The sequence below is a fragment of the Rissa tridactyla genome, chromosome 13, assembly GCF_028500815.1.
Source record: "Rissa tridactyla isolate bRisTri1 chromosome 13, bRisTri1.patW.cur.20221130, whole genome shotgun sequence".
In the NCBI taxonomy this organism is placed as follows: Eukaryota; Metazoa; Chordata; class Aves; order Charadriiformes; family Laridae; genus Rissa; species Rissa tridactyla.
Window position 1 is genome coordinate 3,745,577 of NC_071478.1, and position 26,994 is coordinate 3,772,570.

The following is a 26,994-nucleotide window of genomic DNA, read 5'->3' on the forward strand; positions in this document are numbered from 1 at the left end:
GCCCTAGCATAGCAATAAGAAGGAGCATTATCTGTTTTATAGAATTAACCAAGGCACAGATAACCCTATTATGGCACTATCTGTTTAGCAGAACTCACCTAATTGATCATTTCCGTGGTTAATTCCAAATAACAAACTTTTGAGAAACTGAAGTTTACATTTTCAACACCGTGCAGTAAATTGGGTTGTTTCTAGTTTTGCTGTTTCCAATTTGTACGTCTAGCTCAATTCAGGGCTTGGTATTTAGCAGTTCTTGCAACATGCTGAAAAAATGAGTTACTGACAAAGACATCCAGTATTAGTAAATGCTTCCAAAAATGTGGAAATCTGTGCTATGCAAGACCATACACATGGTCTAAGACAGTCCTAGGAAAAGAGATATTATTTCCCAACCACAAGTTTAGACCCATGACTGGTATTCTGTACACTTTGCTATGCTATTTGCAATCATTTAAATTAAAATTTTACTTTTTTTTTTCAGCTATATTTTTGCCCTTTATTCAACAGCTCATTTTCTTTCCCACTAACCAGCTTCCCCCAGCTCTCCAGAGCTCTCCTTGCAGCAGCTTCCCGCAGGAGGTGTGCGGTGCAGTAGCCAAGAGCGAGCAACAGGGGATGTTGCGGGATCAGAGCAGGCAGCGCAGGCAGGACAAGGACTTTGCTCTGAGCTGCTGCACACCCCCAAGACCAGGGCACGACCATAGTCCAAATTCTTCAAAATTGCTTTTCCCACACAGAACGTAAAAACCGTGAGAAAGAATGAATTATCTGATTCCCTTAGCTGCACAAAAATGACCCTCTGCCAGACATATTTGGAGGGAATAAGAAGAACCTTGGCATCAGTCTCAATATTCAAGGGAAACGACGAAAAAAGTTATGAGAAAAGGCATTTGGACTGGACTTCTTTTTTTAAATCATAACTTGAAAGGAAGGTAATGAAACTCCAATATTACACACTAAAAGACATTGTGAAATTTCTTAGTTTGTAGGGAACACTAAAATGTAGCTATTTTTCAGTTTAAGTAAGTTTTGGTTTGGTTTTTTTTTGCTACATTCCTAGGTTAATGGGTAAAATATGGCAATATGTATTCTATCAGAGCCCTGTGTAACAAACTGAACTACTTCAGGCAACAGTGCACACTATGATGAATAAAATCTTAACCAATGATATAGATGTGCATTCACAATGATGCTTAAGCCAACCCTCCTGATTACTTCATGTATTAAAATTTTAAGTTTGGAGCATCACATAGGGATCAAGTGAAGTGTCTGAAACTGTACTATAGACAGTTACGATCGTGAAGCAACAACCCTGACAACACTTGTGAAAGTGCTAAGCTTTAGATTTAACGTAGGAACTCCCTGTTCCCATGACACTGGACTATTTTCATTTCACCTGATGGCACAGTGCCATCATTTACAACTGCCCGGTATTTTAAATGAGGTACTTAGGTTCACAAAGGATACATGGTCTTCAAAGTCACGCGTAGGAAAGCGCTGAAATAACCCACACAACTGGCAACCAGTAAAGTCAAGAACGAATACATCAAACTTCCATTTGCTGAGTTGGCCAAGCATAACATTCTGATGCTGAGTAAAAAAAAAAATCAAGTCACTTCTCCACGCAGCTCGCAAAATGGTGCTACAATCCTGTGTTTATATAGCACCTTAGTAAAAGCAAAGCCAAATGCCAACTGCTAGATTTCAATTTCCATGTATCAAATCCTACATAGAAGATAATTTTATTTATGGCTAGTTCTGCCTCCCTCACGAAACCAGAGATTCTTTTGACTTCAATGGCCAGGACTAAGCCCTTGGGTTTTTTTTCAATTTCGCAACAAAATCAGCTCACTGTAGCTTGACGGTGTAATCTTTCTTAAAGGGCTCAGAATGGGCACGCCTGACTTTCTTCAGCAGGTGCATCCCCTGCATCGATTTCTATTGCCCTTAATTTAGAATAAAAAGTGAGATGTTGCTATCACTTAAATCTGAAGACTGTCACCACTAGAATAATCAGACGTTTATCTTACACTGCCATTTGAAGAGAATTCGAAATACAAAGAAACTCAGCAGGCAGTCAATGAATTCCCCCCGGCCCCATCTTAAGGAAAAAAAAAAAAAAAGAACCTTATGGAAGGAAGAGAAAGGGACACATAATTCATCTTGAAGATACCGGAGATTTTCTTTTTTCCTGTTGAGTGGTTCCAGTTTTGAACAGGGCTATGCTGGAGCGCATCGCAACACTGGGGCACTTCCCATCATTCAGTTGGTCACCTATGTACTGTAGCAGAAACTGCCAAACAATCGGTTTATTCTCTTGTGATAGTAACCCAGGAAACAAATCTATGATGACACTGTTACATGCATTCGTGAACTTAGTGGCCTTGTAGGTCACTGGACAAATCTCTCTAAACTGAACTGTTGACAGTTCTTTGCAGGGTTCCCCACAGGAAACTGAAGGTTAATTGACCATTCTTTCAAACCATGAAATGCTTTTGAAAATGTTAGTTTTAAGTCTCGGAGCCTAAAATCTGATGAAACAGCGTGTCTGTACTGTGGTGTCTTCCAATTACTGAAATTAAGAATTTTGGTCAGGGAAAGTGCAGAAATGGTTTAATTAGATTTCCGCGTCATATAAACATGAAACAACACTCATCTAAATTGTGATATTGTTTAGAACAGAGATGCTGAGGTAGCAGGATACCTGCTAGAGAAGCTGTTCATAATAGAACTGACTACTTCTTGATTATGTTAATTTGATGATGGCCTTATTAAGAGAAGGGATCTTAAATTTTCAGTCTTAGATCCTTAGAAATACATGTACGTACTTATCTTTGCTCATGTGGATAGTCTCACTGACATCAAAGGAATTATCACAGTGTTGGCTTCTGTGGGATACTTCCACCTGTAACGTTACAGTTATGCAAATACTTGCATCCTTAGAACCAGAAATCCCAGAAAACACCCAATGTTCTTGAACAACTGGCAGGAAAGTAGATTTGCTTTTATGAGGTACGATACACATGTAAAACTAGTTACATATTCACCTAAGATTTACAGAAGCTAGGAAGAAAATGGAAATAACTTGTTCTGTCACAGATCATGAAAGTCCTTTATCATGCTGTGTTTGGGTTTCACACATTTAGAGAATTACCCCAGCATCCTATGGGTGTTGTTTTTTATTTGATATAAAATGTGTCAGTGTATATGCTGAAAATGTTGCAGAAATAGAAACCAAGAAAAACTTTTGTGATTCTTATTAATGCTTTTCTCTAGAAAGCTTGAAGAATACTTGAGTGTTTTAGTCACGGTTAATAAGCTTAATGCAATCAAGAAGATCTGAGTTCTGCAAAATTTTAAATCGCAAGCTAGACTTTGGCCTTTCTCTAGCTGTTGTCTTGTCACCGCATTTCTATGTAAGAACTATCAGTTTAAATGTGGCCAGATTGTGATCTTCAGATGATGCCCGCCTCTCTGTGCGGCTCAGCGACTAACATACATACTGGGCAAATTTAATTCCACTCTCTCAAGGTTAGACATTACAGCAGCCTTGCTGGGAAGCAAGGTGGAACAGACTGGGCTCTCTCTGACACTAATCACTCATGCTCCAGGTGTCCATCGCTGTGTGAAGCAACCGACTTAGTCTTTCAAGGGCTGAAGGTTCAGCTGCGCATCCAACTGAGGCAACAAACAGCCCCTCAGAGACAAATTTCCCCAAGTCCTTATATACTCAACGTTCATTGCTTCTGTGACAAAAAGTTGTGTATTTACCCACAGCTGAAAGCAGGCAGCTGTAAAGTTTTCCTTTTTCCTTCTTTCCTGATTTTTCGTCTACAAAAAGGAAAAACTTTATGTGAGCATTACTGTAGATAAAAGCATTCATTCTCGTTATCTGCAAAACACAATCCATGGAGATCTGCTGAAAACAATCAGGAATATTATTTTAGAAAAAGCTCATTACTATGGTGAAGAAATAGGTGAGACCTATACATGATTCTCCACAGTGTTCTTCAGCTGTAAATAAACCAGTCTACAAAAGAGCAATAAAGAGATCAAAACTGATGATTTTGTCTGCAGCACTCTGTTGCTGAAATAATCTCTTTCAATGACAACCTACACTGTAAATTATATCCATCAGCCAGCAGCATATTGATTTCCATCTGTATTTGAAAAAAAAGATAATTACAAAAGCGTACATTTTATCCCCAAAATGCAAAATAAAAGCATTAATACTACGCTTACATAGCACAAGGGTTTGTTCTAACTTCACTGTTTAAATTTATGACATTAAAAATTCAGGGTGACAGTAAGGTTTCCTTCCAACCTTTTACACCTACAGGTTTTAAGAAGGGAATATTACCTTGCGCACATGCTGATACTAATTGTCATACGCGGCACAACATCTACAGACAACAGAATGGTTCAAGGAAGCAGTTTTAGCTTCAGTCCCAGTTCTTCTCGTTTCTACAATCTTGTATTAGGCCCTGTGCTTCTGAAAGTAATTATTTTGCTGGAGGCTAAGTAAAAATACACTAAAACTACATTTCTCAGAGATCACTTTCTCGTTAATGAAATTTTGAGGGTTAAAATCTGCTGCTAACAGCCTGTGATAAGAGCAATTATGTTGGACATTTGAAGTGGTGGAAAACATGCCAGCCAACCAGAATTCCCTCGTCACAACACTTGCTTCATAATATTCTATATAATAACCGTTGCACTGCACAATTACGCTATCTCTAAACTATGTTTTGCGCCAAAATAGACATGTACCAAGGCAAAATATTCTTGTAGTCCACTCACTAAGATAAAATTGTGCTATGCTTAGGTTTAAGTGGCTAAATAATAAACAGATTGTCAGGCTTTGTGTGTCCTAGTGGGTCTGCTTTCGTGGTTCTGCTCGTTCTTAAAGCACATATAATAAAGGCTCTGAATTATTTGTGTTGCAGCGGCATTTAGAAGCCCCAGGCCCATTTTTCCAGGCCCTCTGCAAATGTACAAGTAGTGAGATGGTTTCGGCCCCAGAGGAAATTACATATCAAATGCACAGTTTTGTTTAGTATTTTAGAGGAATTCTAAGACACATACAAGTATCGTGAGAACAGCTGAGGTGAACAACACAGCTATCCCCAACTTTTTTTTTTTTTTTCCAAATTTCAGAATTATTCAGTAACACTGCATTCTAAAAACTACATCTTAACCCAAAATAAAATTAGGTTGGGCTACCAGCAAAGAAGCTTCTCCTTCCGATGACACACATTACCCTAATGAACCCGGACACACTATGATAGATTACACAGTATGATGGATTTTGTTCCCAAGTATTAATAATTTTACATTAAAATCAGTGAGTAGGTCAGGTGGCAGTTTTAACTTCCCGACTACACAAGGCAGCGATATCATCTTCATGAGGATGAAGATTAATTTCTTACAGGCCAGACTACTAGCACTTCACAGAGAGCAGGACAACTTTCTCCCTGATGAACAAAGAACAGCTGGCAGCAGTTTTCGTAACAAGGACAGTGATAGTTAGAAGCTGCCAAACTCCTTCTAAAGGAATCGCCATTTGTTTGTTGCCTAAAGATGCAATAAAACAAAACAACAACAAAAGAATAAGAAACATAGTAATTGCCTTAGAAAGTAAAAAAAGAGATCGTAAAGGGAGTAAAAAGCAGGCTTCCCTTTGTGATACATGTTACGAAACTTTTCAATAGTAAAAGCATTTTAAAATGTAGCTTTTTCTGAACAAGCCAGGCACTAGGACCTCCAGTGTATTTCCCTTACCTTAGCCGTGAGGAAGGCCTTTTTGTCCGTTACATCCATGCATGTAATCAGTGATTGTGCCTTTTGTAAAACTCAGATTCACCATCTGTATGCTCCCAAGTGGCCAGATGAGCACTAAAACCCCATCCCTATGGGATTAATTTGCAATTTCACACTAAATGATTTTTAAGTATAATTTGTTACGATACAGTATTCTAAAATAAAAAAACGGTCAGTGCTTTTGCATCGTAATAAAAGGTGGAAGCTTGTAAAGTTTCCTGTATTTAAAATGGGTTGTACAGAATCCACTCGCACATTAGTTTCATTCAGATACGAATGCACATGTCTCAGGAAAAAGAACCTTTGAGTAATTGAAATAGCTGCTTTTTATTTCTGAGGGAAAGAATACAAACACAAACTTAGAATTTGTACACTGGTAGGGGGATGAAGTGTAACGTACTTCCCATCTTGTTCAGGGCCAGAGAATTTGCATGATGAAGTTGCAGTTTAAAATGTAAACAGAATATTTCACTTTTGTACCGAGGGGAATGGAGGGATGAATTGTAAAGGCACTGGGTAAATAGAGGAGGAGCTAAAGAATCCACTCTTTCACATAAAACAAAGCTGGCTTGAAGTGTGCAAGGAAATTATTCCATTGTAAGAAGCACTAACCGCTTTTAGAAGTGCCCCATTTCACTAAATAGAGGGCACTGATCTTAATTCACATCATTATTTTCTCCACACATTTTAGATACTCGGCTGAAGAAGGATGAAAACTAAAAGCAGAAAACATGCCAAGCGAGGAGTAAGAAGATCGAGGGTCAGGACACGCTAATGTCCTTTTACAAAAAAGATGATGAGTAAACATGAAGCTGCTTTTCAGCCATACTGGGTTCAGCATAAAAACCATGACTCCCAGTCCAAACTGGTCTGAGGTGGGGGAAGTATTTTGATTTTACAGCCTGACTAGATGGAACACAGAGGTCATCAAAATCTTCACAGAGTTCTCATAAATCTCTAGTTTTGAGGGTTCCTCAACTCTCCCTTACTTCCTTTTTTTTAACTTACCTCCTAAAGCACACTTTAGAGCAGGGAAAATACAACAAAGTTGTTTTATAATGACCTCAGCTGGAAGCAAAATTAATTCAGTTCAACATCCAAAGGAAGCTACTACAGTTTAAATTATAGTATATAGAAATTTGAGCCAGTTTTAGGAGAAATTCACACACAAGGAAGCCAATGCCTTTACAAAGCACATCCCTCTTTTGCCTCTGTTGTTTTATTGCATTATTTATTTGCTACAAACTAGTTACTCCAAACAGAGGAAGAACTTAATTGCTAAACATTACATTATTTTAAAGGCTATGTGTGATTTTACAAGCTGCCAAAATAAACTGGATGAACAGAAATATCTAATACACATTTCTTTTCTTTGCTAATATTCACTGTAAAAATAACTTCAGTTGTGTCAGGTGAACTTGCCCTATTCCTTAACTTAGATAAGACTATAAATTAAGACAACAATTGTCCATATTTTGTATTCTCTTGTTTTAAATCACATAAAGGAACCCAGCTAATGTATGTAAGAAAACAATACACACCAGTATTCCTTTTCACGCTGTTTTCATGCAATTCTCTTGGACAGCATAATGTCTCCAATCTAACATTAACTGGGTGAGAAAACACCTAAAACAAGGAAAAAAATGGCTACAGTCAATCTCTGGGAATCCAATTGTCAACTTGCAGTTTACCTGCATTCAAGCTTCATGCTGACGTGACATAGAACAGTCACAGAATTTCTGAAAATACGTATGGAAGTAACAGCAAAAACATTCGCAGTAACTTCTAAGGCCAACTGCTTACTGAGGAAACTCTGCTTTTAAATCTGTTTGATAACATTAACAGTGTTTTAGCTGGTAACTGGCAGAGTCCACCACCTGCTCTGCTTAACAGTCACGAAAACCCCAGCCTGCAAATATTCATGTGCCTGTTTCCCAAGGATTACTAGATGTGACCCTTATGGAGTCAGAGTAATTTAGGTTAATTTAGGGACCTCTGGAGGTCTCTGCTCCAAACCTCTGTTCAAAGCACGGCCAAAGCAGATCAATTTGCTCCAAGCTCTGTCCAGTCAAATTCTGAGCGTCTCCAAGGGCAGAGACTCACCATCCCTCTGCACCCCATTGCAATGTTGGACTACCCTCACTGTGAGAACTCTCTTTGTAATATTTAACTAGAACTTTCCTGGTTGCAACTTGTATGTACTCTTTCTAAGTGTTTGGAGAACTAAGCTCTTTATCCCTTCACATTTCAGCTTAAGCTCCCCTAGTGAGCAAGACGGGTATAAGTCACCCTTCTACTCCTTACCTGTTATAATCTGGCCCTTCCAAGCAGGAGGTATGCAAATCACCTGAATCAGAAAAACGAATCTGTGCACTGAATGTACTGCTACAAGGAAACCAGTCAAGCGAAAAGCTCAACACAATGGCTCGAGCAGATTCCGAGAGAGTCTAAAAGAAATGGCGTGTTTTATCTTTACCCCTCCTGCAAATATTAAGCTACAGGAATGCATTTTTTTAAAAAAACAGAGAAAAAGTTGGTTTTAAGTTACAAGGTATGTAATGACTATAAGTTCACCTTGTAACAAGTTACAAAGCGGCACAACATATCACTGTAATTAAGGGAACACTTGCAACCATGCAAATTCTATGCCTTAGGCTCTAGCAGTACTATGACTCTTCCTTTTATTCTGCTTTTCGGTTCTCCAGATATGCCTGGTATAGGCCTTGATGCTGAGAAGTATTGATTACTCCCCATTTCTATTGACAGTAATTAATAGAAAGAGAGTTGATGCTCATCAAAGTGAACAGATTCTCATTAAGAGCCGAAGAAAACATCTCCCGTCTTCACATTTCATTCCCTTTATAGTGTGCAGTAAACTGTCAAGCACAAGGAAATAAATTTCCTCATGAGATCTTCTGTGTTTTCATTCTGCAAGTGTATTTAAAGTATTTCCACATTTACACTATCTCCGGAGCCCAAGTGACCTGGTTTCATCACCGATTTCAAACTGCTTCCTCATAAAGGCTGTCTTTCATGACAAGTAAGGGCACCTCGTGTGATGTAGGGCTTATAGGAAGAAAACTCTGGTCTCAAGAAAAGACTCAGCAGGTCCAGGCCAACAATTTCTGGGTCTGCCCCTTTGCCGACACGGGGTCTGACCTTGGTTGCGCCATTTCACTCCCATCTCTCTGGTACATGGAGGTAACGCTGTCCTAACCTCACGCCTTTACTGTCAGCCTTCACTATCTGATGGGCAAAAAAAGAGCCTCTGCTGAAAGAGGAATTAAAAGTATGTCGGCCAGAATGAACTCTCCTATTTATTTTTTTACGCATTAACTCTGGTAAATAAAGGTGCCCACTCCCAGCAGGCTCCCTGCGGCCTGGTCTCCAGCCCATCCTGGGCCCTTCTTGGGGGCCACCACCCTCAGTCCCCCGGGACAGCCGGCAGCTCCACGGGCGCCATCCCGCCCAGCCCGGCAGAGGAGCAATTCCCTCAGCCTCTGCCCGCCCCACAGCGGGGAAGGCTTCTCTTGCCACCCCGGGGCGAACCGTCCCCTCTCCCCGCCCGGGAGCCAGCCATCTTCTCCCCGCCGGCAGCCAGCGCCGGGCCGCTCACCTCACACCTCACGGCTGAGGCGGCGGCGGCGGGACGGGCGGTTCGGCGCCTCCCCGCCTCCAGCGGGGGCTGCCCGCCGCCGGGCCCGCCCGAGGGAGTTCATCCGGCCGCTCCCGGGCATCTTCCCGCGGAGGAGCTGGGGGGCGGAGGCCGGGCCGAGGCACGGCGGGCCCAGCGGCGGGGAAGGCGAGCGGCTGGGGGGGGCGGAGAGGCGGACCCAGGCGCTGCCTCCCCACCCCTTCCCGCCGCGGCCGAGCGGGGTCTGCGGGCACCGGGCACGGGCGCCGGCGCAACGCTCCCTCCCAGGCGCTGCCCCAGCTCCGGCCGGCGGTCGGGCCACCCTCCCCCGGGGCCGCGGCGGTCCCCAGGGCGGCCCCCGCCACCCTCTCCCTCAGACATTTATTCCGCCTCCCCCCCCGCCCCCGGCTCAAACCGCTGGGTGGGTCCCCCTCCCCCTCCCTCTGCAAAGTTGCAAGAAGTTGTGTTGGTTGGTGGGTTGGTTGTTTTTTTTTTTTTTTTTTTCTTCTTTCCGTTCTTTTTCTTTTAAATTTCCCTCTCGCTCTCCCCATGGCCGGGTCCCCCCGGGCGCTGGCGGGGCGGGCCTGGAGAGGAGGGGGGAGTGTGGTGAGGCGGGGAGCGGGGCGGGGGGGGGGGGGGGGGGGGGGGGGTGCTGCCGGGGGACGCCGCCGCGCTCCCCCGGCCCTGCCCCGGCCCTGACCCTGCGGGCGGCCCCCGGCCGCGCATGCTCCAGGCTGGACAGCTCCGGAGAGGGAAATTTAAAAACGGGCTGGAGCCCGGCCCCGCCGCCGACTCGCCGCGGCTCCCCGCCGCCGCCGGCTCCGTCCCCCCTCAGGGCCGGCTCCGTCCCCGTCCCCCCCTCCCCGCCCCCCTCAGAGCCGGCTCCCCTCAAACCTCCTCAGAGGGAGACCCCGCCGCGCCGGGCCGCAGCCGCCGAGCTCCCGGCCGACCCCGCTCTCCCCTCCCCGCCCCCGGGCCTGGGCCCGCCAGGTTTGTGGAAGGAGCAAGGAGCGCTCGGCCGGGAGGTTCGGGGCGGCGGGCGGCGGGGATTCCTCCTTCGCTGCCGGCGAAGGGCTCTCGGGAGCGGCTGCGGGCAGCTCGGCGGGCGGCGGGGGCTCTGTTCCCCCTGGGGCAGACCGGGCGCGTTTAGGCCGTCGCCCGCTTGCCCTGAAGGCTACGCGGGGGCTTCTGTGGAGTTTAATCCGGGAGCGTTGACCGGCTGATCCCGGTGCTGCCGGTACCGGCAGCCTCCCGCCACCCGATGCTCCTTCCATCGGGGCCAAGATTCCCCTCCTGAGCTTTTATTTTTCCCCCCCTGTTGTTTTTTTTTTTTTTTGGCCCCCGTAAAAACATCTTTTACTGCGTGGCCAAATAAAAGCGGTGCAGCCGGAGGTAAAGTTGGGCTTTCCTTTTTTTATCTCTCGTCCCGGTTTTCCCGTGGGATGCGGTGCCTCCCGCCCTGCTGAAGTGCTGGATAGCTACTGCCCGGCCCGCTCCCCGCTCCGCGCCGGCGCCACCGGGATGATAGAGAGCCGCATCCCGGCCATAATGTCAGGAATCATTAGGAATTCAGGGCACAGTCACCACCCTTCACAGGAGTACAGGTGAGGCACTTACCGGTTTCAAAACCTACGCGCTGCGCTGTCACAGTCTGCTCGCTGATGTTGTGTTCTCATGACTTCCTAAAAAAAACAAACCACCCCTTAGGATATAGAAATCAACTTCTTGTCTTTTTTTTCTTTAAACTTAACTGCATTATTTCTCCACTGTAAATTAGTTTCTTAAGACGGTGACCGGTTACAATGCATTACTTGTTTAGAAGCATTTCTGTTCGGGGGAGGTTGAGACTGGATGTTGGGAAAAACTTTTACATTGAAGGGGTTATGAAGCATCGGAACAGGCTGCCCAGGGAAGTGGCTGAGGCACCATCCCTGGAGGGGTTTAAAAGACGGGTAGACATAGTGTTTAGAGATATGGCTTAGTGATGGTTTTTGTCAGAGTTAGGTTGACTAGATGATCTGAAATTTCCCTTCCAACCTAGGCAATTCTATGATTCTGTCATTCTATTTTGATACTCAACTACGTTTGATAATTACACCTTCAAAGCCTTGGGCTGACCTCCCAGTAAACTCCCTCTGCTGTAGGAGTGTTGCCAGAAAATTATGTTGTTGTTAAATAATAATTATTTAAAAGTTCCCTTTCAGATCACAATTTGCATTGTTATGAAGCAGTCATGGAGAGGCTAAATCAAGTGCAGTAAACACTAGAAAAGTTTTTCTTTAAAGCAAGTGCTTATGTAGTACTCCAAAGCACTGACTTCTGTCAAAGTTCTTCTAATATCAGTGGGAACAAACCTGGGTTTGCCAACAGCCGTTGATAGTTTACCTGTCCCACTACACATCCATGTATCATCTGAAAGTATTGTTAGAAGTCACGGGATAGTTCTGCATGAATTACGGAGCACTGGGTTAAGTTAGGTTACATCTCGTCACATGATGCAGAGTTCCAAGAAATACAGAATAGCAGAACACGATCCTGTTCTCGCAGTAAAAAGAAAATTAAAAATGTTTTCCTGTTTTAAAACGAGGAGTGAGAGACTATCGCCTTCATCCCAGCCTGAGGGTGTTCTCACCCATTTCTATGGGTAAAAGTGGTCAGCCGCAGGTATTCTTCTATCAGCCTCTCTCTATTCAAGATGCAAACACTGCACTGCAGCCTCTTGCAGCTCAACAAGTGATTTGTTATACTCTCTGAAGCCACTGTGGAAAAAGGTTTGTGGAAGTCTGTTTTGCTGTTTATCAAAGCACTGTTTGCTCTAGGCATTTTTGTTGGCTATGTAAATATTTGTGAAGAAATTATTCTGTATTTAATGAAGGTTGTGTACGAGAGAGGCTTCTGGGTATTTATATTTAAGTCTGTATCTTCAGTGCCCTGTAGAACATACCACCTTAACAAAGACCCTTTTTATGGGGAGAACTATTCTTTAACTCATAGCTGCAGAAAACCACTCTTTTTTGAGAAAGACAGGATTTATCTTACTGCCAGTCAAGAAATAGTGTTTCTTCTTTTATTCAGAAGTCGTCTGCTTTTAAAAACTTTCAATTCTCTGTTAAACATTTTGAACTCAAGGATCCCAGTTCTTTAAAGTTTCTAACCCACTTGTGATTTCTTTAATGCAGCTTTAAAATGAATTATTTGATCTCATTTAATAGTGCCAAATTCTGATAAAAATGCATAAAATCTGAACTGCACCATAAATGCAGAGCAGTATTTGTCCTACTTCATGAGAAAACACTTTGGATTATGTAAAAGAAAATCTTTTAGACTGAATGATTTTAAGAAAAGAATAGACCTGTCAAATTCTATCAGCTCTGTTTACTCTCCTGCTGTCACCACAGTCCAAGACTGGAACCCACAGTCCCGAGTTCTCCATGGGGGAGCATCAAGGCTCCACAAAATGGGGAATGGCCTCCAATTAGTGAGTGGGAGGCTGGGGCTGTGCTGAGAATACTCTTCTGTCTCACTTGGAATCTTTCAATGGGACAGTTGGACTTGGAGGAGACCAGGCTTTCCTGCGAGTGAGCAGGAGGAAAGACTGAAAAGGGAGGGAGGGAGTGCGTGGGCGTGTAAGCAGGGGATCAAATCACCAAATACTGATAAGTTTTCATGCAGCTTGTGCTTACAGTTTGAAACTAGGGGGATCTTTCCTTTTTTTTTTTTTAATGGACGAGGAAAAAAAAAATCCCTGATTTTAGCAGGTCTTTGAATTCTGTAGATCCAAAGCATCTCTAGTAAATTTGATGCAGCACATAGAGTAGTGATGGGGATTAGACTGCTATGCAGAGTCCAGGGACTATTCGCACCATACTAAAATGGTTTTAGAAAAATATCTCTTCCACTGATGCAGCTGTGGGATATAAAACATCATGCTGCCCAGGAATGATTAAGGGCCATCATATCTTCTCCGATGCCTATATTTTTATGGTGCTGTCACTGCCTGGCTACCAATGCAAAGTAATACTTCATATTAGCAGCTGCCCGTCGTAGTCTCCTGGAGAAAATACCGCTACCTTCAATATTTTCAAAATCGTAGCAGTGACAAATATTTCTAATGATTTCATTTTACATTCCAGGGAATAAAAGTAGAGAATTGCAACACACTGGGATTTTGTAACCTTAAACATTTTATTCTTGTTAGTTATAATTAATAATCTAACATTATGTTTTAGCGTAAATATTTTGATGTTTAAATCAAAGCAATAGGCAGGCTGAGTTTACTATGCGGTGGCGCACTTGTGGTTATTTCAGCTAAAAGCTGTGTAAATTATAGAAGCCAACTCAAAGGCTACTAAATTAGTGCAGAGCTCCCATGGTCTTCAGTGGGCTTGGAGCTGGTCTCTGAGAAACAAGGTTCTTCAGCTCATGAACGCTGTGGTCTTCAAGCAATATTTTAAATTGAAATCTGCAATCTATCCTTTTGCAGTCTAACTTGATTTAACACGCATAACCGGTGTAAGAGGAGGAAATGAGGTACTGCGATGTACAGAAGTGCGGAGTCAGACGGACTGTGCAGGTCTTGAGCAGTAGAAGGCGCAGGGAGGCAGATGAGAGGCCAAGGTGGCCTGGCCTAAGACTCCAGAACCACTTTCAGCCCTGTAAGATTTCTCCCAAAGAAGGCTCAATATTATCCTAATTCAGCATTCTTGGTTTTCAAATGCAGCAGCGTGCTTATTTTCCTCGGGGACTATCCCATTCCCAAGCTAGGTACAGTCATGTGTGCCTTCTTACATATCGCATAATAAATCATGACATAAAACTCAGGCCATTGGAAGGGAGACAAAGAACAACTTGCTATGGATTATTTGGCATACGTGAAAATTCAAATTTAAGGAACTGAATCGTCACTCTAGGTAACAATGTGGCATCTATATTTTGAAAGAAATAACTAAAATGTATAATTCAATTTCAAGGAACAACATTACTTAAGAAGTAATACTAACACTAGATCAACAAGATAAATTAACGTAATGTTTTGCAACTCAATAGTTTGTGTAAGGACGATGTTTCTATTTTTTTTGTATTACTATGTATTTCCAGTTGTTAGAAGCCTTATGTAGTATTTTGAAGGCCTTGCAATACATTTTCTACATATGTTAAACAGGAATTAAGTTTTAAATAGATATATTTTTGACCAAAAGTTGTTACTCAATCATTAATCGTCCAACATTTTAGTAGACTATATCCTCCCTCCCATTTTAATTGCCCCTGTGGTTCTTAAAAAATTGGTGTATGTTCATTAGCTCATTTTTGCTGTAATAATTACTTCATGCTGGAGTAGTTGAGCATAAAATCGTATCACGAAGCATAGACACATAAACACACAACCGCTGTACTCCATACATTCCGGACGTGAGTGCGTTACAGTGGTGAAAAAGGTGAAAAGCCTTTATCTTTGTGACGCACAAGTGGATTTTAGCTCTCCGAAGTGGTACTCTCACCTCTGGTTTCACACTTTGGTTTCTGGAGAGCAAGGCACAGCTCAGGCCTTCTGGCTGTCACCAGCGGGGATGGACGGAGTCTGGGAGTTTGCACGAAGGACATTTCTGCAGACAAAAGGTTACAAATGCATAACTAACAAAACCGTAATTGTTCCTGAAGAAAATGTCAGTGTCCATTCCCTTGACACCATGTGTGTCTGACAGGGAATGAGATAATGACTCGATGTGTCGGAGGAATTTCATCACAGTAGTTGCTTCATTCTTTCAAAAAAATGTGAGAAACCTCCTAGGAATCAGTCAAACTCGGGCCACTGTGGATTGATTTAAGTGGATTAGCTCAACTGTTTCCTATGCAGTTCCTGAAATGTGCTAATCGGTATTAATAAAAAATTGTGTCCCTTGCTCCCCAAATTGTCTTGCCGTTACAGGCAGAGATGGGAAGGACTGGTTTGTACCCAGGCAATATCTTCCAGGCTTCTCAGGCTCGTCTGCCTCTGGTGAAACCAGGACCGAGTTCATATCTTACCTCAAAAAAGGTGCCTGACCTCCCGTTCCAAGCATGAAAGCAGAAAAGGAATTTGGACTTTTTGAGCATTCCCGGGAGATCTCAGGTGCTCCTGGCACACCACTTTTATTTTACCCATTTAAAAAAATCTCCTGTGTGCGGAAAGCAGAATTGCTGCGCGATCGCAGCAGCAACTGATGCAAGTGAGACACGTTCTTACAACAGTGCAAAACAAAAGGGAGTACATTTTATATTCCCTTTACGCTGGAGTAAAGAACTATGCAAGATCCTGGTCAGCTAAAGCAGTTTCTGACGAATAAACAGCAGCTGAAGTAATGTTAAAGGAAAAAATAGCTTCCCAGGTAGACAACGCTACTGATTTTTATAGAAAACATTCCTGTAGTGCCAGGCACTTCAACACATTTTTGTGTTGAGGAGAAGCTTATTTTGACATTAGCCACAGGTGGTTTGGGGTTGGTTTTTTTTTTTTTTAATAGTTTGGTGGGGGGGTGTGTGTTTTTTTGTTTTTTTTTTTTTAACAAAACAGATTGCACAGTCAGGCAGATACCGTCTGCATTTGGCAAATCCAAATCGAGGGATGGTTCTGTGGTTAGAGCACAGCAGGGAGTGAGTGGCTGGGAGTTCAGGGCTGACTTTGCTGCTAATTTCCTCTTAGGCTTAAGCAAATCATGTAGGTCACTTGTAATTCAGTTTCCCTTCATCCCATACCGAAATGATGTAATGAGGGGTTGTGAAACTCAGAGCTGAACTGTATAAAAGTCTCCAGGAGCTCATCTATAGCCTGTTCTGTTAGTGCTAAGTACCTTTGCAGAAGGTTTTCGGAGAATCATCTTCTCTTCTGAACCACGGTACAAGAAAAGGAGAACAGCAACACCCGAGAGGGTAATGATGTTATTTGCTTTTTCCTTACTGGCTTTGGTTCCTATAATCCAAAGTTTCTTGAGCTGTAGCTGAGGCGGGACTTTCTGGTTGTCCCTGGAAAGCTGCCTAATTTCTGTTCTTATTTCCAGCAAGGCCAGAAATTACTCAAAGAACTTGAAGACAGGGAGGAGAAAGGCGGGCTGGTGGGTTGGGACTGGATGGGTGCTGTGCCTTCAAGAGGCAAAGAGGAGTCGCAGACCGAAAACAGCAGCGAGAGCTGTGGCTGAAGCAGGGGAGGAGGGGGACAGGGGGTCGTGAGCGTGGAAAATAGAACCTGGTGCAGGGAAAAGCACCTGCAAGGGAGGAAGATGGGGAGAGAAGTGCACGGAGGGAAGGAGCAGAGCAGATGGAGTGAGGAGCAAAAGGAGAAGTTGGCTCCTTCAATAAAACAGAGAATATTTCTTGCCATGGAGACAGCCGAAGAGTCACAAAACATAAATATTGTCTTTGTGTTGTTTTACACGTGAGAAATTGTCACACTTGTTCTGAGGACATTACGTAATCCCAGACAAAAGAAAACCATCATCTCGTCACCACTTCAAGAAGAGGTTTTCTTAGGACTCTTCCTGTTCAGTTGTCACTCACGCTGGATAAACCATTGCAAACAGCTAATTAAGAATCTGTCACCCCTGATTGCTCCTACTCGTTGAACAGTTGTATTACGCAAGCAGAGGCAAAAGGCTCGGATATCAGTGCTGGCAATGGTAATCAAAATTGTCCGTTGAGTGTGAGACACGTAAAAACTATGGTTGGAGTTGAATATGCCAGACGCAACCGCAGTGTTTTGGTGTGACTTTGGTTAGAGTGGAGGCAATAATGAGCTGCCACCACGCGCTGATCCCGTGGAGAGAACCTGTAGCATTACATTCGCCCTACAACATCAACCAGTTTGAGGGCTTTATATCTTTTAGGGACAGGCTCCAGAGCAAACAAGCAGAGTCCTCTGAGGTGTGAATGGTGCAATATGCGTAGAAATATGTAACTGCGCACCGTATCATAAACTGAAACACGCGGCTATTGGCTAAACTCTGTGGAGATACAATATCTTAAGGTGTGCTTGTCGTTGCTGAGCTTTCCTTTAGTTTTATCAAACTTGTTTGGCAGACTATCCTATGATGCTGTTGAAGAGACGGTCACTATAGTCCCCAGTGACAAGTTCACTGTATAATGGTGTTTGCAAGTGTAGCAGTGGATAGTTCACCTTGACAGCGGTTTCTGCAGGGATGAACTACCTCAGACCCAGCTCATTCGAACAACTCAATGAGAGGAAAGGTGGCAAAGTGAGATCGGTGAACACAGCTTCAAATTCAACTCTGATGTTAGTTGCAGATTCCCGCAAGCTAAAGCCAGGAATGAATTTCATTCTGTCCAGCTGTTGTGCCAGCAAGATGTACTTGATGGGGGAAAAAAAATAGAGATATCCTTAGGTGCGTTTAGCAAATGATTTTGCACTGCTGACAGGCTCTAGGCAGCTTTGTCAGATGTGCAGGAGTCCAGTTCCTCCATGACTGCAGGCAGGAAGGTCTGGAGCTCAGTATTAGGAGATCTGGAAAGAGGTTTCACTCCAGGGGGTATTTTTCCTGGTTCCGGAAAAGTAAACTTTGTGCGGGCTGGCTGGTGGCCAAGATCAGTTTCCCTGATAAATATTAGATAAATATTTTGGGCACTGCGTGATGGAGCAGATAGCAAAGACTAATGCTACCACTGAACATTTCTGTATCGCCTATCATAGCTCTCAGGGCGGTTTGCGCAGGAGGCCGGCATCCTTGGACACGCAGAGGACAACTGGGGCATACGTCCGCCGCACCACGTGGATTCTTACTGATGCAGGTGCCTTTCTAGGACAGAAACACGTAGAAACAGGCGGGTGTTCTCCTGCAGAGATCTGAAAGGAGCGGGGTAAAAATGGAGTTGCATCATTTCACCGCGCCTTTAAAAATAATATCAAGTTTGCAACACGTTTGGGGTGACTGTAACCTTTTCTTCATGGGCGTTGAGTAGTTCGGTGTATATACCAGCCAGCCCTGGGGAATGTGCAGCTGGGGACATTTTCAGTAGTGTGCATTAATTATAGCGTATCACTATTTATCTCATTTACATGCATTGAAAGGAAATGGCTGCTTTTACTACAGTGCCCCATTGTGCCAGGGGCTGTGAACACCCATCTAAAGGCAGGATCTCTGACTCCTGAAGTTTCCCCTCAAACGTGAGATGAAAAGGGTGGTGGAGGGGAACGGAATCAAAGCACACAACGCTATTACAGCGTGTACTTATATATTTGCAGTTGGCTTGCCGCAGGCAATTTTTCAGGTCAGAAAGACTGAACCCCGTGAGATTAAAATGTTAGGTATTACTGTGCATAGCTCTCTCTCCAGAGGCGGTTACATTAGCATTTTTTCCCTAAAAGCAGGACACACATTGAGCCTGCATACTGTGAGATAAGGCGGTTTTATGCTGCGGAATATATCTGGGCATTTAAAACACCTCAGTCAGACAGTGACGGGCGTAACTTTAAGCAGTTTCGCCTTCTTTAAGACATACGAAGTTTCTACATTGGTTTTGAAGACAACCTGAAGAATGATCCTTAAATGTGTAGTATCCTATTCTGATTAAATATACTTTTTCCCCCATTGTTAATGAAAAGTTATTCTGACAACTAACAAATCCATACCAAAAAAACGCGTAAGCGAACACAGGTAATTTTAAGGAGGCAACTTTAAAAGAACTGCGAACTCAAATTCAAACAGCCACGCTAGGATGGGGTAGGGAAAACAATATCTTTGCCTTGGAAAAAGAGCTGGCTTGCACACTTTATCTAGTTATTATATATTATTGCATCTTCGTATTTGTTTAAAATGGAGCTTAATGGCTGCTATATCAACTTAAAAATTCAGCCAGCTTCCTTGCCCCTCGTTTGGCTCCCCGGTGTTAGAGCGCGAGGGCAGGAGCACCGCGAGGATGCCGGGAGGGGTACGCCGCGCGGCGCTAACTGGCAGGACGGCGAGCTGTGCTTCAAGCTTCTGATGGCATCCAGCCGTGCCCAGGGTACCGGCAGCCATTCCCATGTCTAGAAAGAGCACCAGGACGAGTGCGTTTAGGGTGAGCGCGAAGCAGAGGCCTTTGTTTCCTAAAAATCTAAAGCCGGGAAGGCTGCTGAGCCACCACCGTAGAGTCCCGCGGTCCTCCGGTGCGGAGATGCTCGTCCCGTGCGGAGGAGCAGCGAGGGCATGTGGGGGATTCATTGCCTGACAGGAGGCGTGTGCGGTGGGTGCTGACCCTCGCCGCCCATCTGACCCCGTTATTTGTTGAGGGAGCTGACTCGTCTGGGAGGGCTGGCAGGGCCCGGGGTGCCAGATGGCATGTGGATGTGTGTTGTGTGTCGGCTGTCATTCAGCCAGATTAATGTGAAGTTTGTAAAAAGGAGGAGGATGGGGGGGGTGGGGTGGGGGGGGGAAGAAAAACAATTAAGCAAGAATCCCAAAAACAATCGAGGCCACGTGCCACCGGGCAGCAGTCGTTGGCGGCACAATGGGTTATCGGCTTCCCATGAATGGGCCCAACTGTTGCAAACGACATGAGCCTGCCCAGTTTTCAAATCATTTAATGCTCTTGTTTACTTCCAATCCAGCCAATCTCCGGGGCCGGCAGAGCCGTCACCTGATAGTCTTTTTATGTATTTAAGTCCCAGGCCTCACAAAATAACTGAACAGCGGTAACCATGGCAATGCTAATTATTGCACTATAACTACAGTAGGAGAAAGAAAACAGGGTAGGCTGGGAGAGAGATGTGAAGATGGTTTTTGGCCGGGATTTGAGCTTTTGGCTCTTGGTCATGGGTTGGATTTTTTTTTCCTTTTCTTCTTTTCAGAATCTTTTTACAAACAAATAAATTGCGTTCTGCTTTAAAGATCTTCCAGATAATAGTTTAGAGAACTTTGATACGTGTTTCTGGAAATCATGAATAGAGGAGCTGAAAGCTCCTGGGCAGCCAGGCACTAGAGTTCTGGCTTGTTCTTTTAAGCTGCTTTAGAATCGTGTAAAACATAAAAGATGCTTCAGCAAAAGACCAGATTTGTTTAAGGCTTCTGCATCGTCATTTGGCAACGAACAGGCATTAGTACCACGCAGCTGGCTTTAACATATCTATGAGGGAGCTCTTTAAAGCCGTTGTTTTGAAAGCAAAATCAACTATGTCCAACTAAACTCTGTTCTTCTGAAAGTGAAAGATGTTTTCCTGGACCTGGATCCCTTCGGATTTACCCTGGGTATCTAATGATAACTTCCTGACATGTTCTAATTACTGCTTTACTCCTCAAGATACCCGTGACTCCTGTAATACTCTTTAACATAAGTAACAGTTTAGCCCTTCCTTGCAGTGGTTCTTTATTGACTTTAATGGGAGTTTTGGCCACACAGGAATTTTTGACTGCTGTAAATATATTCTGATACTTCAGTTTTGTACCACGCACCCTATCAGAAGCGAAACAGAACGGGTGGGACGGAGCATGCAGAATGTGTCAAAAACAGAGTTTTAAACCAAAAGCAGCTTGTCATCGTTATGCCTCAGCGTTGCTGCTGAAGGCAGGCTGGGCGTTACTGTGCACTTGGTCACCAGCTTTTCATCCTGACCCTTTACTATGTCAAAAACTGCCTAAAAAATTGTTTTGTGTGCGTCACGGTTCCTTGTTAAGTATCAATAACGTCATACACCTGAATGGAAGAGATCACCGGTTCATTCTGTACTGGTTTTTTTATGCAGCAGGTCTCCGCTGCTCTGTCCCCACCGAGGGGATGCGGTGGCTGGGAAAAGCCCTCTCCGGGTGTTCAAGCCAGCACCAGGCACAGGTCCTCGAGGAGCTGGAAACAGAAACTCCTTCCAAGGCCGGCTGGTCACTGGATTTCGAGGTTAATGCCAAATTGTCAGGTTAAAAATCCGGACAGGTTTCTCCTACACCAAGGCCAAACAAGTGCAAATTTCTGACCAATGTGAAAACAATGAATCGGCTTTGGTTTTGTATCTAGGCAGTTTCTCTTAAGCCTTCTTCCCCACAAACACTGCACAAGACGTTTTCTTAACCAAAATGTTTCAAATGGTATGAAAGGACACAGGATTCGGTAAAGGGCAGCAGTCACCAGCCCATTATGAAGCCAAAGGTCACCTCTAAATTCCGTGAATGGAATTCCAGCCTGACACATTTTCCCTGCTGACCTACGTGAGCTTTGGCATCCCGGTCATCTCCCCTCTCACCAGGGACAGTGTGGCAGCATCTCCGCTCTCTGCTAACCCTCCGTGCTCTTTTGCAGACTCTTAGCTTCCGACCCCCCCCAGCTGGGTGAAGATGACCTCCCCAGCGACTTACAGTCCTTGTCGTGGCTGACGTCTGTTGATGTCCCTCGCTTGCAGCAGATGGCCAGTGGAAGAATGGATTTTAGCCTTGGCGCCCAGAACGCGATGCTACAACAGACAGGTAAACCGGTGGGGTCTTAAATAACTGCTCTTTGAACGACACGGCCTCCTGCCTCCTCTCCTCCCCCCAGCCCCCGGCTAGCTTTCTATTAGGAGATTCCTTTTAAGTGCGTTACATTTGGCTTGCTGTCAGGAGACCTGGAGCCTGTTGTCTTATGATAAGGCTGATACATTTCCTTCATTTCAAGAGGCAGTGAGCCCTGGCAGTCGCGGCAGAGATCTTAGGATCCGATTGTCTTCTCTGCTCAGGGTAGTCACTGGTGCCTTGTTGTGTGGACTTGGGCCAAGGTACTTAAGGCTTGCATTTCAGAGGTTTTCAACAGCTTTGAAATTAGGTAATTAGTCTTTCTCGTTTGTTTCAACATTGATAAAATTAAGAGCATCTTACTTACCCCATACCCGTTTGCTTCACGCAGACTTACAGCATGTGTTCGTTGAACGTCTGCCTTTCCTTTGTGAACATCCTTTAGGTAAACATGCTTGTTCCCTAAGGCGTTCTGCTGAGGGAGCTCAGCGTATCACCTTGCTCGCTTTACAGCAGAAATCCTCCTAGTGCTGAATATGTGGGGTTTTGTTTTTTTTTCTTTTGTAAGATACCGTGTCTGTAACACCACTGTGGACTGTTAAACAGCTGTCATCTTTCATTCCCTGCGTAACAACTTTTAGAAGGGGCTGATGTCATCTTTGCCATTTGTGAAACGCTCTGGGCTCTTTTTGGGCTGGAAAGCCACAGAGAGGTGTGATTGTCCACTCCAGAGCTTAGCCACGTTCAACCGCCTCCATTAAAAATAAATGTCAGCTCTCTTCTCTGAGGTGTACTTTCACGCAAACATTTGCCGCCTTTGCTTTCTCCAAACCAGGTCCTGTAGCGAGCAACATGCACTCGACGGGAGCACCTGGAGCAATGATTCATGTCCAGGCCAGCCTGCCACAGGCAATCCTGGGACTGAATTCTATTTCAACACACGGAGCAAACGTAAGAGCAGGCCTCGATGGCTTATTATTGCAACACTTCTTAGGAAAAGATGTTGGTAATTCCAAGACTGACATGTCTGTCTTTATCTCAGCAGATGAACCAGTATGCTGTAGGTGGGCAGCCATCTCCCAGTTTACAAACACAGCAACAACTCTTTCCTCCTCCTCATTCACAGCAAGTGTTTGCCCTAGCACAGAACACACAGCAGGTACTGTTAGTTGCTTGTCGTCTGTGTCTTGAAGTACGTGCCAAGATCATACCTAGAACTCTTTTAAAAGAAAAGTGATAAAATATAGAATCATAGAATCATTTAGGTTGGAAAAGACCCTTGGGATCATCGAGTCCAACCATCAACTCCACTCTACAAAGTTCTCCCTTACACCATATCCCTTAACACCACATCTAAACGAGTCTTAAACACATCCAGGGACGGTGACTCCACCACCTCCCTGGGCAGACTATTCCAGTGTCTAACCACTCTTTCTGGGAAGAATTTTTTCCTAACATCCAGCCTAAACCTACTCTGCTGCAGCTTGAACCCATTCCCTCTTGTTCTATCGCTTATTACCTGTGAGAAGAGACCAGCACCAACCTCTCTACAATGGCCTTTCAAGTAGTTGTAGAGAGTGATGAGGTCTCCCCTCAGCCTCCTCTTCCTCAAACTAAACAGTCCCAGCTCCTTCAATCGCTCCTCATAAGGAGCAATTTAGGCATAAAATATGCCTAAACCTGCATACCCCATGGATGTTTTGCATCTGATATTTTCCTTCTTTTCCTTCTGCATACAGTGTAACCCAGCAGCAATCTACAACGCATCCTACGGGACTCAGCCACACTATTCTCAGCCGCGTCTGGCTCCTCACGCTGCCCAAGAACTGCACCCAAAGCATTACCCCAAGCCCATCTATTCGTATAGGTGAGTAGGGAGCAGAAGAGCGCGTCGCCTACAGCCTGCGCTGGGATGACTGGAACACTGTAGGTTCGGTAGCACGAGGGTGTTTGATTCCTTTGGAAGGGAACAAAAATCCCCTCGTCCAGCCAGGAGTTCTGTGGAAGCTGTCTCTGAGGGGCAGCAGGAATGAACAAGCAAACTAGTTCCTGGACATCAGCATACAGGTAGAGTCATAGCACAGGGGAGTAAAATCTGCAGGATCACGGGGTGACTTCTGCACGCTTGAGAACAGTAATCCCGAGGTCAGCCAGCTGTTCGCGTCCTAAGAGACGGGTCTGAGGTTGCTAGACCAGAACGATGGCAGAACGCGCAATCTGTTGTTATTTCCTGTATTTCTCTGTCCTGTAGTTGTTTGATTGCGATGGCCCTGAAGAACAGCAAAACAGGCAGTCTCCCAGTGAGCGAGATCTACAGCTTCATGAAGGAGCACTTTCCCTACTTCAAGGTACGCGTACACCCGAGGGGGGGGAGTAGAACACCACAAATACTTTGCTCGGGGTGTATTTCACTAACAGCCTCCTGCACCTTTCAGACAGCCCCCGACGGCTGGAAGAACTCCGTGCGCCACAACCTGTCCCTGAATAAGTGTTTCGAGAAGGTGGAGAACAAGATGAGCGGCACCTCTCGCAAAGGGTGCCTGTGGGCTCTCAACCCTGCCAAGATCGACAAGATGGAGGAGGAGATGCAGAAGTGGAAGCGGAAGGACTTAGCAGCTATCCACAGGAGCATGGCTAACCCAGGTAGGGCTTATATTACGCTTTTGCTATCTGTGTGAGGGGCAAGGGAGAAAAACGGCCCTTTGGCCAGGAATGCGTGAATCTTAAGTAAATTATATGGAAAAGAGCTGGCCAGTGCAGAGCTCTCACGCCTTGCAGCGGCCTCCTCTGAGCTGCTTGGCCAAAATACCTCTTGTGCTCTGCCCGGAGGCTGTGTGACAGGGCAATACACTACAGCAGGAGGAGGCAACCGGACTGACAGCTGTTTTTGGAGGCCCTTAGTGCAACCTGGTCTCCAGCTTTAAAACGGGTTGCCTTTTTCCCCCATGCGAACCTCTCCAGCACATGCAAGGCCTTCTGAGGAGTTATGCTGCCTCCAGTGTTAGTATTTATAGTGTCACATTTCAACGCATTTTTTTTACTTACTCTGCAAAACTCTCCTTTTACTAAGACTTTCTCATTCTTATTAATAAAGAGACGTGTTATTGAAGCTTTCAGGAGCTCAATATTGGCAAAACCAACTGGAGCTTTTTTTGCTGTAAAATCTGTAACATACATAATCAAATGATGTCCTCCTTTGCTTAAAAACAAATGTGCCATCGAAACTGTCTGGAGTTTCTCGTGCGAATCTTATTTGCGACACAAGCAGAACTCAGAGCGCCCCTGTGAGCAGGAGACCGTCTGTGGCTGCGGGGCCGCTGCCGTCGGTGGTGGCTCGGTCGCTCCGTGTGAGCCTCACGTGATCATTTCTTTAGCTCAGTTAGGGGTAACCATGGAAGTCGACCAGGGTAAGGGCTAAGGGTAGGGAAGTAGACGGCATTTCTTTGCTCTCTGCACGGCCAAGGCCGGCCTTCTGTGCTGCATCTCGTATGGTGACACTGCGTGTTCGGTTTTCTGGCAAAAGCGTGTGGCCGTGCTCGCTCGTGAAACGCTTTGGCTTGAACGAACGGGTTAAGCTTTCTCTTCTCTTCCTCGGGAATGGGCATCGCTGGTGCAGAGGAGCTAGACAAGCTGATCACTGACAGACCCGAGAACTGCAGGCGGCCCAGCAAACAGGCGGAGTCTGAGGTCTCCACCCTGAACCACATGGCAGCAGCCCAGGGCCGCGTCTCCATCTCCCAGCTGCAGCCTCAGCCGATCATGACGCTCTCGCTGCAGTCCATCCCCCTGCACCACCAGATCCAGACCCAGGCTCGCATCGCCCCGGACTCACCGGCACCTGCGCAGACGCCTCCTCTCCATACTCTGCCTGACATGAGCCACAGCCCTCTTGCCCACCATCCCATGGGACGCGCGCCTCCCGACTTCCTGAACATGACGGCAGACATGAACACAGAGGTGGATGCTCTTGACCCAAGCATTATGGATTTTGCATTGCAAGGTACGGGAGAAGGAGGTCGGGGCAGGAGAGGGCATGAATTATGGGATTATCTAGTCACTGAATATCTAACCAGGGTCCTCAGCAGGGTGCTCCGGGGTGGGAGGTAACTGAGCAGACTTGTGCTGGGTGCTGGCCTCTGCAGCGTGACGTCCCTGGCCTTCCTCAGTGCGTTCCTGTTCTGTACTAGATGGGATGCCAAACCGCCTCCACGGTTCAAGTGCAGGCACCGCAGCAGATGTTTGCAGGGATGTCCGGCTAGCTGGATCTGGGACACCACATCTCTCTGCCCACGGGAAACCATAGCTCTGCTCGTGCCTTGGTTTTCCCCTTCTGTAAAAGGAGAACTTCTCCAGGTCATGGGGATGCCTAGTGTGGTCCCTGGGTTTCTGGTTAGCACATGGTAGACAGATGCCGCCCGGAAAGGTCTGGACTCCTGCTGTAACGAGGGGATTTGGGGGCAACAGACGCACTTGCTGCCTTTGCACTACAAATGGTACCGTCCGCAAGCAGCACTCAGCCCTAAGCAGCGGGTGAAGCCCTTTAGTTACGGACTGAGCCCTACAGGCAGTGCCCGGGTGGGTTGGATGCGTTGCTGTGACCGGAATTTAATCTTTTAAAGGTAACATATGGGAGGAAATGAAAGACGACAGCTTCAGCCTTGATACCCTGGGTGCCTTCAGCAACTCCCCGCTCCACCTCTCAGACTGTGACCTGGGCACCCCTGGCCTCACCCCTGTCTCCAGCGGCAGCGATCACTCCTTCTCAGACTTGCAGGTCACCGGCCTTTATGCCACCTACACGACACTGGACAACGTAGCAGCAGCTCAGTACATGAACCCCCAAGGCAACAAACCCATCCCTCTGCTCTGAGCTTTGCACCGTTCCACGGACCTCTGACTCAGGGGCCAGTTTCTCCCAACCGTTAAAATCCGACCCGAAAGCAATAAAAGAGCTCCTCCTGCAGACGCTTGGAACACGTTGGCTTTTTACTGGGACGCAGCCAGTGAAATCTGTGATTTTACTGTGATGCCAAAATAAATCAAACTGTTACTAGTAGAACCACCTTCACTCGTGGCAAGACTGAGGGAGGGGCACGGACGCTT

At 45.4% G+C, this 26,994-nt stretch overlaps 1 protein-coding gene across 1 annotated transcript; it reads left to right on the plus strand.

The window, feature by feature from the left end:
* Positions 1-10,975: 10,975 nt before the first annotated feature.
* FOXN4 (forkhead box N4) lies at positions 10,976-26,761 on the plus strand. The gene is made up of 9 exons (XM_054219893.1): positions 10,976-11,058; positions 21,704-21,867; positions 22,727-22,842; positions 22,937-23,050; positions 23,631-23,758; positions 24,143-24,239; positions 24,327-24,534; positions 25,508-25,891; positions 26,511-26,761. Exons 1-9 carry the CDS (start codon positions 10,976-10,978, stop codon positions 26,759-26,761), a joined length of 1,545 nt encoding a protein of 514 aa, XP_054075868.1.
* Positions 26,762-26,994: the final 233 nt, after the last annotated feature.